Source organism: Lagopus leucura, unplaced genomic scaffold (assembly GCF_019238085.1).
Source record: "Lagopus leucura isolate 7727_CA_CO unplaced genomic scaffold, USGS_WTPT01 Super-Scaffold_100004, whole genome shotgun sequence".
Taxonomy (NCBI): Eukaryota; Metazoa; Chordata; class Aves; order Galliformes; family Phasianidae; genus Lagopus; species Lagopus leucura.
The window spans coordinates 54,387,478-54,402,292 of record NW_024962264.1 but is presented as its reverse complement, the minus strand read 5'-3'; the positions used below and the strand labels follow the sequence as shown (position 1 = coordinate 54,402,292).

The window sequence follows — 14,815 nt, the reverse complement described above, 5'->3', positions numbered from 1 at the left end:
ATACTGTTTTTAAATTGTGCTATATGTACTGTATCGATGTTATGGATTGAAAAAGTAGTAGAATTCTTCAGAGAAATGAATGTAAATTTTTTATAACTTAATACTTTAAGATTAATAATGTATGGGATGGATTGCTGAGTTTTATGTCCAGAATTCAAGAGCTCTGTGACAACATCCTAACTGCAAACAATTGCAGAGAGCACAAACTATGCAGAAAATTGCACGCTGAAGCTTCTAGTAGAAATGCTAGTTTGATTTGGACCAGAATTAAAGGATATAGCTGTGTATGTAAATATCTTGGATGCTAATATTTCTGCACTGGGAAATACTGGAGAAGTTGATGGCTGTTAACGCCCCCTCCTTGCCCCTACACCAACCATCTGAGGCAGATGCACCCCTAAAAGTGGTCTCTTGCTCACGGCTGCCAGGGCACAGGGAATTAACATGCAGCTGGGCTGCTCTGATAAATGGATTCTGTTAGGTCACCGAGGGGATGCGTGTGACATTAAGTGATTTACCGTCCTTTACCTTAATGAAATTGTTTCAGCAAGATGACGCTGAGAGCTTTTAATGGATAGCTTTTCTTGATGTAATGAAATTGCATTCCTTTGGCATTTAATATAAGGTGCAGTTATTATTTACTGGAGCTCTCCTGGAGCTGCTGTTTTGCGCAGACAGTTCAGAACAAAAAGAGATTTCTGTGGCAGCATCCAGGCCGGCATGGTGTCTGACAGTCCTAAGCACGCGAGCATGTTTGTGAGAGTGTTTCGGTTAGTGTGGCCATGCACACCCATAGGATGCTTGCTCCACACGCACTGCCAGCGCTCAGCTCCTTCACAAATACCGTCCTAATCTGTTTAACAGGCAACTGGATTACAACCAGATCAGCTGTATTGAAGATGGGGCATTTAGGGCTCTACGCGACCTGGAAGTGCTGTAAGTACTGCTTCTATCTCTGACTTTTAGTAAGAGCTCGGTATCTGGGGAGTACTAATGTAAAAGCTTATCTGTGAGCTGCAAGTCTGGTGTCAGAATTGTCTGGTAAAAAGATGTCTTAAAATAATCCACTGCAATGTGCTATACAATGGTAAAAATGTCAGGGGAGATGGAGATGCTCCTTTAATCTGCCAGGAAACCACAACAAACAATTAAAAAAAAAAAAAAAAAAAGCAGATGATAGATACTGTAAGAAAATAATAGATATTTCCTTTTAAAATGGAGAGAGGAGTATTAATGAATCCAATTATTTTGTAAATGATGCATCATTGCTGAGGTGCTGAACATTTCCATGATTGCCTTTGTTGTACAGTCTGACATCAGTTTGATTGTCCAGCCTCTCTACTTAAGGAACAATATACTAAATATATCTGACAATCTAGGTGTTTTCAGAGAGGCACTTCCCTAGCAAACACTGCTGTATGTGGTGAGAGGTTTAGCCTGTCTATGTTATGTGGATTTTTAAAGATTTTAATTTTTCTGTGTATGCATATAGAGACAGAAATATGTTTGTATGCTATTTCAGGTTTTTACTGCAATTAGATTTCTGTATACTTTTTTTTCTCACTGTTGTCATTGGAAAGGTAAAAGATAACAAAATTATTATCAGTGACACCCAACCTCAAAACAGTCAGGATAATGAACAAAGTGTCTCTGTTCCCAAAGAATTTAAGACAGCACACATTCCTGAAATATTTTCTGTCAGTGAAAATGTCACCTTTTTTTTTTTCTTCTTTTTTCTTTTTGCATTAAAGGAAGTGAAAGACTGCATATCAGTGGGTTACCGCATGTTAGTCTGAATTAAGCTTGGTAAATCACACACTATGGGGTGGGAGGAAGCTTGGTTATTTTCTTCTAGGTTTCTGAAGTAAAAAAGCTTTTTTGACAGATAATGTCTGTATATGCATGCAACTAAGAAAGTAGGAGCTGCTGGCAAGAAAGTATCATATTAGAAAGCAATAATTGCCTTTTATTTATTTTTTTTTTTTTACTGTATAATCTTAGCATAACAAAACTATTGTTAACTTTCTGGTACAAATCCATGTGAAACATACTGTAGGTTCAATATGGAGTCTAATTGTAAATCTGATGAATTGTCAGTTTTCTATAGGTAAACCTGATGTTTTGGGAAGTTTTTATCTTTGGTGCTCATATATATAGCAGTATTTTCCAGTGATGGCTTACTCTGGTTATCATGTTTTTTAATATGAGCCTTCTTTTACATGTAGAAATGTTAAATGTATGTTTATATGAATACTAACATTACTTGCAGTTTTTAATGCTTGCATGTTTTAGTAGTCTGAAAAGGTCATCCTTCCCAGTTGAAGGAGGTGGTAAAAATTTTACACCGATTTCGATTAATGCAGAAGGGAACAAAAGTGTGAAGAAAAATTGTCTACTGAAAAAATAGGTTGTTAGAACTTTTCAAATTTACATAGACTGCTACCATTATTCAGTTAAAAATCGATCTCAAAATATGTGTGATAAGCAACAACAGTTGAGAAAATATTTCTTATTTGAGATATTTTGAGCACTGCTGAAAAGTATGTATCTAATGCGACTTCTTTTTCAATATAGCTTAAGTAATGAAAAATGTGTAAATCACACCATCGTATAAATGCACTGAGTACTGTATAAGACTACATGTTTTGTTTTCATTTGAAGTTGATTATTCTAAGCACAGAGTTTTTATACCCCTTCAAATTACATGATGAAGCTTTTAAATAATTTTTAAATTTACATGGTCTGAAGCCCCATTTAGTCACAATTTGAAACATTTACCAAGGTAACATGGCTTACATATTGGTTAAATAATTGTAGAATCCTAGAGACTATTAATGTTAATGATACAAAATTCATCTAGATTGAGACAGTTCTGAAGTGTGAAAGCAGGTACGGATATAATCCTCTCAGTTTGTTAATTCACTAGCAGATTTATGTGAAATTTTGTTTTTCAGTTTTCTTTTCCTAAGTTACACTGGGGAAACTGTTGACTACAAAAAAATATAATGTAATGCAACTTGCTGTCATATTCAAGAAATATGTTTCTATTGTCAAACTCTTTGCAATAGCATTTAACAGTTTTAGGCAAAAGTATTGACTGAGCTCTTTTGGTTTTGTTTTGATTATAGCTTTGCTGTGAAATTCAGCGTTTTGGATCACAAGAGTTATAAAAATGACTTAATTCCTTATGTGTTCATGCATCTGCTCCTTATAGAAGAGGGTTTAGAAATAGGTTATTACTAAGATCCCTTCTAGCCCAAGTCGTTCTTTGATTGTATGAAGTCAAACATGAAACATATGAAATTTAAAATAAAAACTTCTAGATATTCTTCAAACAGCTGACAGCTATGGAAATATACTTACTTTCATTCCCTTCATTGAAAGAGAAGATTTTTTAAAACCTTGAAAGAAGTCATGCATGAAGACAGTGATGAGAACTGTCATTTAGCATGTCAACATTAAGAAAATCCGCAAAAGTCTGCTGGCTGTAATTTATTCATTAAGGCATCCAATTGGAATTTTTTTTGCTTATTATTATTCCATTTTCATAAAAAATAATGATCTCCCCAATTTTTTATTTCTATTGATTAATCTTTTTGCTTATGTAGCCCTGAGGGCACACAGGGGAGATGTCTTATGCACAGTGAAGAAAACATATAGGATTGGAATGAGTAAGCACAGAAATGCAAAATCCAGCACACCGCACCAGAAATTATTTGTTTGGCTAATATGGAGGCATATAAACTGATCCAGGGTGCCATGAATTTACCTTTCTCTGTTTCAGGATCACAGAGTTCTTTACTCAAAATGCACACAAATTACACCTTGTGGTTTAAAAATGTAAAGAAAGAAAGTAAAGCACTTATTGCTTCAAAAGGACAGAGGGAATTATTAAGTATTAGTGTCATAATTCTGTTTAAAAATGCAGAGCACATTCTATGTTGTAGTCAAGTGAGTAATCTCTAAGTAGAAACTGTAAATTCTGACACTTGTTTCCTTGTACTCAAGTCAAACTTGTTCACATTTTATTTGCAGCCAAAAGACAACAGCTAGCTGCAGGATCATTCATAAAGTTTCATCATCTTTACAAACTACACTTCCTGTGCATGATGGTTCTGTGCTAGCCAATAATTGGCTAAGATTTATTCCTAGTTTCTGTCTCAGGTCCCAGGCATTTTGTCCAAAACATAAATTACTTGCTAGAGCATTAAGATGCAAGCCTCCTTGCATCATATAGCAGAAGGTCACCTATTGTTCATGCTGCCCTGGATCATCTGCAACAGCACTGTTCCATACAAGAACTGACCGCAGTTTACTTCAGAAGATTCTTAGGAAAAATAGCAGGCAGGTCTTTAGCTTGCATCCTCTGTGAAAAAGTATGGGCTCTCAGAAGCTAGAAAAAGAAACTGCTGCCCTAAACCCAAGGACTTTTCTCCAGGAATACTCTGAAACTGTATTTCCTTACACAAGGACAGCAGTCTTAGCTTTAATGCCATAGATGTTCTCAGTATTAATGGAAGCTCTGTTTCAGTCCTCTCTTTGAGTTAATTAAGGGTTATTGAGGCCTCTGATTACTTATGATTATTAATGGAATGGTCAAACCACTGTGTTGTAGCAGGGGTTGAATATGGAGTCGAAGTAGACCTCAACGTTAGGGTTCATTTTCCTCATAGCCATTTCTAAAAGCAGAGCACCATTCTCTTCCTTTATTATGCCTTATAAAAAAAAAATGCAGTCAATGTGACGTAAATTATGGTAACTTGTTAATATGCTTCTTCTTGACTTTGCAGCACTCTCAACAACAATAACATCACTCGATTATCCGTCGCAAGTTTCAATCATATGCCCAAACTCAGAACATTGTAAGTAGTCCCATGGAAACTGACTGCCATTGTTACGAACCCAGTATGTTCAGTATACCATTTTTCCCTCAACCAAGTTCTGCCAGTGGCCTGTAAATACTTATACATGCATGGAAGGTATCTGTCAAAATAGTAATACTGAGGTTTGTAGGCTCACGCCTAAGTGTGTGTGGCAGATAATTCTGAAAGGTGAAACCCCAAAGCTAATTCTTGTGCCTCGGGAGTTTAGAGGTTGTTGCATCGTTTTCATTCTGTTTTTCAGGATAGGATGATGGAAATGTTTTCATGGTCTTTTCCTAGCTGAATGTTTTGTAGTGCACTGTTTGATCATAGAAAAGTTTTACCATCTTTTCTACAGAAAAGGTGGAGACAGAAGGGATTCTCTTTTATATGTTACGGCTGTATAGCAAAAGAAATTGATGTTTTTTGAAAATCAAAAATTTGTTTTACTTTGAGCTACTGAATGGGTCACATTTCATTTAGTAACATGGAAGAATCTTTCATTGGCTGTCAGATGTGATAAATGGGAAATCTTTATGCTTTTATTACTGGACTGCTAGCAGACCTAATTAAACTGGCTTTCCAACATTCTTTATAACATAAAATTATAGCATCATCCGGTAGTGCTATTATAATTAAAGTTGTGTCAGCATTTACAATAAGGTCCCCATTTTTAGAGGTTATGACTTTCACAGAAGAACACTTGAAGCTTCTAAAACAAAACACAGTGAAAAGAGTGTGTGTGAAGGAGCTACAATTTGGGGTTATTTGTTCTGTTGATATTCAGCTAACAATAAACGTACATTGTGTTAAGCAACAAAGCTAGACGCTATCAAAGTTTAGTCCTGAGATACTTTCAAACAGGCTTTCCAGTGAAGTGGAAATAGAGTCAGTGGGGCTAGTCACTTGAGTTAACATCTGTAACTGAAATAACATCATTCAGATGAGTAGTTCTGTTGATTTCATAACAGAATTATAGCTACACTTACATGGACAAATACAAGAGCTCTTGAATTGTGCTGAGCATTGGCTTTTGGTGGCCTCAGTTATATTTTGAGAATAGAATTTCATTCCATTTTATTCTCTTGTGTCTGGGACTTGAAAACATTAATATCCATCTGTTCCTCTTTCAAACTTTGAAATCCAGTTTGTATTCTGAAGCACAGATTACAGTGAATCAAATAACATTTTTTTTTTTAAACTTCTTTTGTGGATATTTCACTTTTTAAAAATTCATTTTCTGAGCAAAAGAAAACAGGCACACAGAATCCTAGATTATAGCTATAACATCCCATAAGAATATGCTTGTATAACCGTATAAATTTCAGCAGCATTAGTTCTGATTTGCAATGGTCTTCTTGCCTACAGCTGGCCACAGGTTGTACTGGATGAGTATGCTGTATTGTGAGCTGTGTTTGCAAAGCACTCACACAAGAATCAGTACAGAAAAATGCACTGCCTTTAATTTCTAATAATTTATGGAAAAAAAAAAAGCAACCAATGAATTAAAATATTTTTGTTTTGTTGGTCTGTCACACAACTCTGCTCCTTTACAAACTTTTCATGGATTATCTAGACTTCTTGTTTAAATTCTGGTTTTCTTTTACTTCCTTTCCAGTTATTTAGTGAGCAGCACATCAACTGAAAAGGACCAAAATGACATTATTCTGTTACGGATGGATCTGAGTAGGGATTTGATGCATAACTGTTGATGTACTTTTCTGTAGTTTGAGAAAAATGCAAGAAGCAGGGAAAAGTAAGAGCCAGAGAAAAGTAATTAACCTAATTTAGTGAATGCATTTGTGTAATATTTTATCAATGGAAAAGTGCTTTTTGCCACTTGGCATGGAGCCATGGTCTTGCTTCAGACTCTGCCACTGAAGAGGCAACTTCCTTAATTTCATAGCTTGCTTTAGCATTGCTTTTAATTTCAGACATTGCTTAGCCTCTATGCCTCTAGGAGCCAAAAACAGCTAAGTCCTCTTTCTATGATTAAACAAAAAGAAAGGAAGTCAGCAAAGATGTGAAAAAATGGTGTTTTATATTGAGTTATTACTCTGCCTTGTTCAGTAGAAAATGAACATGACCTGTTAGACAGATTTTGCAGGCTGTTTCTATAGAGACTAATAATGGGGAGACTTCCCGATGTATCTAATTGGAAACCAAATGGTTTATTCACTCTCACTTTTTGACAGCATGTTATCACTGTAGGACACTATAGTTTTATATCACTTGAGACATTTTTGTCTAGTCACCATTAATGCAGACCTGTACTAAAGACTTCCCTGGCAGCTTTCAAGCTCTTGCGTATTTACTTCTTTCATTTAGTTTAATTTCTTAAGAAGCCTTCATCTATTTTTGTAATGATCTAAACCACAAATAAAAGGTCATTTTGTTGCTTACATAGTTTTGCTTATAAGCTTTTAACAGACATTCGGCAAAAGATCTTTATTAATAAACTGGTTTGCTGCTGGAGGTGGGAAGAGGAGGGGCAGGTTACTTTTCTGTTTGTTCTCCGCAATTTAAACCTGGGTGTCCATTTTCTCATGCAGTCGCCTGCACTCCAACAACCTCTACTGCGACTGCCACCTGGCCTGGCTGTCAGACTGGCTGCGGCAGCGACCCCGTGTAGGCTTGTACACTCAGTGCATGGGCCCGGCACACCTGCGGGGCCACAATGTGGCTGAGGTCCAGAAGCGAGAGTTCGTCTGCAGTGGTAAGGGCAGCGCTTTGCCTCCTCGCATGGTGATAACTTTTGCGTGAATTTTTATTATTATTATTACTATTTTTTAATGAAACTAATCATTCTTATCAGTAATTTGTATCTTCTGTGGTGCTGCTTCTGTCATTACAATTTTTTTGTGAATGTGTCATAGAATATATAGCCTTCATAACTATGAATTATGGGGAAGTGAGATGGGAAATGAGATAAAAAGGTGCACCAGTTAAGAACATAAGGCCTTTCATAATAAGAATTTGGGTTGTTGATATATACTTTTTTAAGCTCTATGGGTTGTTATTTTTCCTTTTTTGTTATGTTTTTCTGTTGCTTTTCTGTTTCAGTTGAAAAAGTATTTTGAAATTCCAAAAAAAATTCTGAATTCTATTGCTGTGCTTTAATGCATTAGGTTGCTATGAAATGATGAAATGGCTAACAGTTCATTACTAATCACATTCTGTCTGTTTGATATTTTTTCCTTTATTCTTTCCAAGATGAGGAAGAAGGCAAGTTTTATCTTTTTTATACAAATATTTTTAGCTCAGATTGAAAATTTTCTGTAAACTCGAACTACTGTTTTAGTTTCCCTCAAAGTATTGAAAAACAACTGGGAAATAACTGTCAGTCTTTCTGTGGTTCAGCACAGGTGTTTCTGCTAGTCGTTTTCCTGAGAATGCCCGAATCTCTATTGCTAATTATGCCAAAATTTACACGGATCTGTTTTCTGAATACAGTTTTTTTGCACAGCAAAATCTCTCGTTACTGAGCAGCTTCTAACACTGCAGTGTAAGGTGCTGTCACTGTAGCACGGTAGATGTTAGCCATACTCTAACCATTACTTCTGCATTTATGTGTTCATAAAAGGTCTTCTAGCAAGAACACATCACATATCTTATTTGTAAGTTGTTTTATAACCTGATCATTATAATGCTGATTTTGAGGAGGGAGTATAGCCACTTTTTATCCCTGGATCACTCAATTTTTGTTTAATAAATGCAGATGAAGTATTTTCTCTTTGTTAGTATTAAAAGGAATAACATGGCTTTATTCTTTTTGGCAGCTGTTTGTACTTTTGTAACACATACCTTAATGTGAAATCAAGTTATTATATTGTGAACTACTATCTCACAGGTCTAACTTTTCAGTGAAGTGATTTTAATATTTGTGCTGTTATTTGAAGCTGTAACTAGGAACAGCACTGGCTGCAACTTCAAAGTGACCTTACTTACATTATCAGTGGACCCTTTCTATCTTAATATATGGCATTAAATCTAGCGAGGAAGATCTGAGACAAAGTTGTGGTTTCACAACACAGAAGTCTCTTCTTTTTGTTTCATGGGAATTTAAAACAGTCCTTAGCGTTTTTACCTTAATAAAAAGGAAAGGGGAAAAAAAAAGTCTTCATGCCTTTCTCGTGTTTTTGTGCCTTTTATATCATTACAAAACAATGATAAAGTATCATTAAATCAATAGAATAATGAGTGTTTTACTTATTATTATAAAATGTGCGATCCGTTTATTTGAATTTTTCAAATTCAGAAGTAAAAGGAATATATGGAGATATGAAAGACATAATCATGCAAATTAGCCACCTGAGTAGTCAGAATGTGCTAACTTAGGAGAATAAGAAGTCCACTGAAGTAACATAGAAAGCAAAAGTATGAGTTGTGAAGTCAAAGCTCTGTATGTTTGGATGGAAAGCCATAACTCCAAAATATTCTGTAACTGATATATACAGTGACAAATAATGCTAATGAGTATTTGCAGAACAGAACAGAACTGTCAGAACAGCTTCAGTGCTTTCATTGTCAAAATTCATTACTGTCAACATTCATTTATAATATAAAAAACTCTTAAAAAGTACATAAATCAATACTTGGTTTTTAAAACCACAAAAGAAATAAGATTGCACCCCCAAAGAAATAAGAATGCACCCCCACAAATGGACTGCATTCATTTTCTTTAACAGATAATTTTGCATATGAGTTGCTGGAGAAATTGAGAATTTATGAAGAATCTAGAACAGTAGTCTCATTTTGTCACCATACTGCTATTAATTAGGAATTTAAATTAATGTAATTTGAAAGTATTGATGGGCAAGAGTGTTTTTCATGGAAGCGTAAAACATGATATTTTACTCTTGAGGACTACTGTTCTGTGCAGTTTTAGAAGAAAGTCTTTTCTTCTGCAGGTCACCAATCATTTATGGCTCCATCCTGCAGTGTCTTGCATTGTCCTGCTGCATGCACCTGTAGTAACAACATTGTGGACTGTCGTGGGAAAGGCCTTACTGAAATTCCAACAAATCTTCCAGAAACCATTACTGAAATGTATGTAATCTTACCTTTTTTCATTCTTTCAATGAATTATGCAGTAAACAGTTCGTCTTATGTATTCATTGTTGTTATTTGTATAAATTCATACTTTATAATATGGTAAGAATTTTGGAGTGCACATTCAAATTCAGAAATAAAAGGAATATACAGATATATGAAAATATTTAAGACCCATATATTCTCTTATGAGTTAGTTCTAGCTGTATTACTCACAACCTATAGCTGAAACTGCATTCTGAGTTGGTTTTAAAATAATTAATGCATATTTACTTTTTTGAAAGTAAGTATCGTTTTACTGCAGACTGTAAGCCCCTTCGTCTTCAGTGTTGCTCATGTCACCTTCTTCAACAAACTCACTATTCAAGGAGCATACCTTTGCAACAAAATACAGCAATTTTTATCCCTTTTTATATCTTTTTGCAAGTATTGCTAAAATAGCATCCGCAGAAGGGTAGTCTGACAAGGCAAAAGTATGGTGGTTGACTGCAACCTGTGGTATAGTCACTGTGTTAATACTGTATACTCATGAATGGAAGCAAACATGCTGATAAGGTTGTGTGACATGGCATAAACAACAGCAGCAAAAAAATATGCAACTGCATCCCAGTCAAGCAGAGTTAGAGCAAAAGTGCAATAGGGCCTGCAGGCTTCCCATAATCACGTTTGTCAGCTCATTATTACTGCTGTTAAGGCTGACCTGGCTGACCATACCTGACCAAGTTCAATCATACTAAACAAACATGTCTTCTACCTTTCGCCCTGCGAAGACTGTCTTCATTATTTAATAACTTGTATGCTGACCTTTCCTACTTGCATATGTATTTTTATGTGCACAAAGGAAAATGTTGCAGTATGTAAGTGGGGTATGTCTCAAACACTCCCCTCTATATTTCTGCTGCTAACTAGTAGTTGGCTGTGCTTACCAACTGTGCTTCCAGTTGAGTGGAAAGTAAGGAGAGAAATGTACAGGAAAAGAAAGATGAAAAATAAGGGACATAAATATCTTTGAAAAGCAGGAATAAACTTTTAAAATTAATAAAAATAATTATAAAATTATATATAAATAAAATATAAATATATAAAATATAAATATACATAATATAAATATAATAATATATAATATATAATATAAATAATATAAATATATAATATATAAAATAATTATAAATAATTACAATTAAAAAATAAAAATTAATAAAATTAATAAAATTAAAAAGACATTGTGACTACTTGATGAGAATCACTTGATCTTTGATGCTTTCTTGTCAATAGGTTGAAGACCAGTAGATTTTGGCAAATAAGTATTGTGTGCCACTGGTTGCTTTTATATGATAAAACTAGTGAAATTTGTCAATTTACATATCTTCCAAAAAAATAGTTTGATTTTTTTTTTTTTCCTTTGAAACACACAATCTACTTTAAATCCTACTATTTTCTTAATCAACATGTTATTTTAAGGTAATCATTGCTGAGGGGTAGGGGGGAATTAATTCAAGGCTTCTAGCTTTAAATACAGTTGTTCAAAATGATGTTAATTTTCTTTGACTTTATGAAGGAAGGGAAAATGGTTAAGGTTCATCATTTGTCTTGCCACCTTCTACTTTCTATTTCACCCTCATTCCTCTCTTCTCCCAATTAGAAGTACCAAGTCTTTTCTATCTCTCTGAATACCAAAACCTTCCTTTTCTTAATTTATCTCCTTTTCCTCCAAACTCCTTGTTTTCTAACTTTTTTACCTGCACTGACCAGAGTAAAACAAAAAATTCCAGATGACAGTGAAACATATAGAGCCATTTTAGTTTCCTTTCATTTGCCTTCTGCACTGTATTGCTGTCTTAACTGCCAATCAAAATTACCCCATGTTCTCCATTGCATTTTCCATTAAGAATCCTAGGTCTTTTTTTTCTTAGCTGTTACAGTTTTGTCAGAAACAAGATGTTTACAGATGTAATCTTATTATTCCATCTCGATTACATTTATGAACACTAAATGTATGTTACTTTCTAAAGCTGGTCTGTGAAAGTCTCCACTAACTAGCTTCAACTTAAGACTCCACTAACATTTTGTCTTCAATGTAGGAAAGATTCTGATATTTCTATCTCAGACTATCCTAAAATAGTTTTTAAAACCTTCGTTTTTTAAAGAAATATTCCGCAATTGTTGCTATAGCAGCCTTTTCTGATTTAATTAGAATGTCTGTATCTCATAAAATAATATTTTTTTCAGTTATTTTTATATGAAATAGTTTTATTTATGCCCAAATGGAATCTGACAATAAACATTTGGATGGATGAGACAATGCTGTCACAGCATCATTGAGAATACTTAGGAGCTGCTGAACATAGGGCACAAGCAAACCCTGAAGGACATGGTGGGCACTGTACTTCCACCACCTTTAAATAGGTCCCATACACTAGGCTTTATCATCTTAATTACAATTTAAACCACATGCTTTGGCAGGAGCTCCTCAGTCAGGGACAGAGGGAAATAGAAGCAAGCTGGCTCCCTGTTGTTTTCTGAAGGATGTACAGTCTTTAACAGCCAAATTATTATTTATTTAGTGATAATACCATCATCATCAGGTTTCTGTGCACAACATAAAAAAATTGGCATTATAGTTCTATTTTACATAGGCCTGATATTCTGCGATCTTTTCAGTTTTCTTTTCATGCTTTTCAATCTTCTGCATTTTCAACTTGTCTTCTGGTTTTATAAACACTTCATTGATATAAACATTTGAAAATTCTGTAGTACTTTTAAATTTCTTTAAAAAAGTCTGTACAACTTTCTCTCCTCTTCAACTGTATTCATCATCATCTCTTTATGGGCAGTATCTGCAGAGTCCAGTGCTGAGTACTACCAGCATTTCACGTCATGCTTCAGCCAACATGATGGCCCACAAACACATTTTACATCTTTTTATTTTTTCAGAGAGTTGATAAATTATATAAACTCATATAGTATGCCAAACATGCTCTAGATGGAATATTGAATAACTTAAGTACTGAATATTTGCAGTTTGGATTGAGTATAATTTTGCATATCAAAACTGTGTGTCATCTCTCTGAAGAAAAGTAAGAGGAAAGGCTTTGTGTTTAATACCTCATACTGATGAGCATAATTCTGATGCCATGACTTTGTGTTGTCTTGATGATTCTAATGGACAACTGTTTTGGGATGAAATTTTAAGACATGGAGTGTTATCTGCTTTGCTGATGGCTACTGCCTCTGTAGCATGTACAAAGAGACCACGTGAGACAGCAGCTTGCTCCGCTCTGCATGATTTCTGTCTCTGAGCTTAGTGTAACAGCCTAAACTGCTGAGGAAAAGGAGTTTACAGTGGGAGTTAAGTAGTTTACGAGTGAGCAAGTATTCTGTGACGGTAGCAGCAGAAGGAGGCAAAGCTGGTTGCCAAAACACTGTTTCAGACTCATGTACTTGGCTTCACCCATTGGTGCTGGGAAGTGTTTTGTATTGTTCTGTCTGGATTCTCAGTTTTTACAAAAATCAGTGAGCTAATAGTGACAGTTCTCATTGTGTGAAGTCAGTTAGCAGGCAGTGCATTCCCTGCCAGTGCCCCTTGGGAAGATGCTGTCAGGAGCAGGACTGCTTATCTCCAAGTAGCTGCCAGGGAGAATGGAAGGAGAATATACCTCTGATGGTCCCATTTTTCTCCTTTTTGGCGTGATAAACTTCAGAGGAAAATTAAGAATTCAGTATCTCAGTGAATGTAACTTTTAATCTTTATTGGCTCAATACTATTCTGTTTGTACCAGCTACATCTATTCTGCAAAATTAATTCTTCTGTTTATTATCTAAATAAACTCACTGCTAAAAATAAGAATACCTAAGCTTTTCAGGGTAAATCTAATCAACATTATATTACTTAAGAAACATTTCACATTTGTATATTATAACTAAAGTAAGGTCACTTGAGAACCAAGACTCCTCCAGTTGTAGTGCATGTATTAATTCTAGAGAAAGTACAGAAATAACAAGTAACCTCTCTAGGACATCTTTAAAGGTTTCAGTTCATGAGTGACCTGCAGGAAACAATTTGGGAATATTTCCCATGCTTTATTATTTTACTACCTGTATTTGTTAGCATTATGAAACTAAAAACATTGCCAATGCATGTTATATATTAATAGCCTTCAAACTTTTGGTTTTTAATATGTAAACATTTTTTCAATTAAAAAAAAAACCAACATGAGATAGTAGCCATTCACTTGCAAGTATTAGATATTACTAGTATTACTAGCCTTCAAGTTTTTGTTATTGAGTATGTCTCTCTTAAGCCTTTTCCCATGGTCTTACGCAAATCATGACACAGTATCCATTAGAAACATCATAGAATCCTGGAATAGTTTGAGTTGGAAAGGACCAGCTCCTTGTGTCATGGCAGGGACACCTCCCACTAGATCAGATTGCCAAAGGCTCCATCAAACTTGACCAGGGATGGGGCAACCACAGATTCTCTTGGCAAACTTTTCTAGTGCCCCATCGTATTCATAGTAAATAATTTTTCCTTTTGTCTAATCTAAATCTAGCTTCTTTCAGTGTAAAGCCGTTGTCCTTTGTCCTATCACTACACTCCCTGGTAAAGAGTTTCTCTCCAATATAAGAAGTCATAATATGACTTGGTTTAGATTTATTGTTTAAACCACTTCCTTTTTCCAGAGATTTGTATGGGATGCTCTTTCATTATCATTTGGTCTGTGAGCTCAGCTAAAGTCCAGTGGACTAATGTACTTAGCACCTTCCTCCTTTGTCATGAAGCTTATGTATTAAAGACATTCTGGGTCATTCTTAAGGTACAAAGCTATTACTTTAATTGGTTTGAGAAAGTATTGTCTTTCTAACAGTGATAGCATTTATCAACCTCTGTGCAGGCATTT

At 35.0% G+C, this 14,815-nt stretch overlaps 1 protein-coding gene across 2 annotated transcripts in view; it reads left to right on the top strand.

The window, feature by feature from the left end:
• SLIT2 (slit guidance ligand 2) overlaps window positions 1-14,815 on the top strand; it is a 245,409-nt gene that overhangs the window by 155,850 nt on the left and 74,744 nt on the right. For both annotated transcript variants that reach the window (XM_042871561.1, XM_042871560.1), the window contains exons 6-9: window positions 865-936; window positions 4,791-4,862; window positions 7,415-7,578; window positions 9,773-9,911. In XM_042871561.1, coding sequence (XP_042727495.1) covers window positions 865-936; window positions 4,791-4,862; window positions 7,415-7,578; window positions 9,773-9,911 — 447 coding nt within the window. The remainder of the gene's footprint in view (window positions 1-864; window positions 937-4,790; window positions 4,863-7,414; window positions 7,579-9,772; window positions 9,912-14,815) is intronic.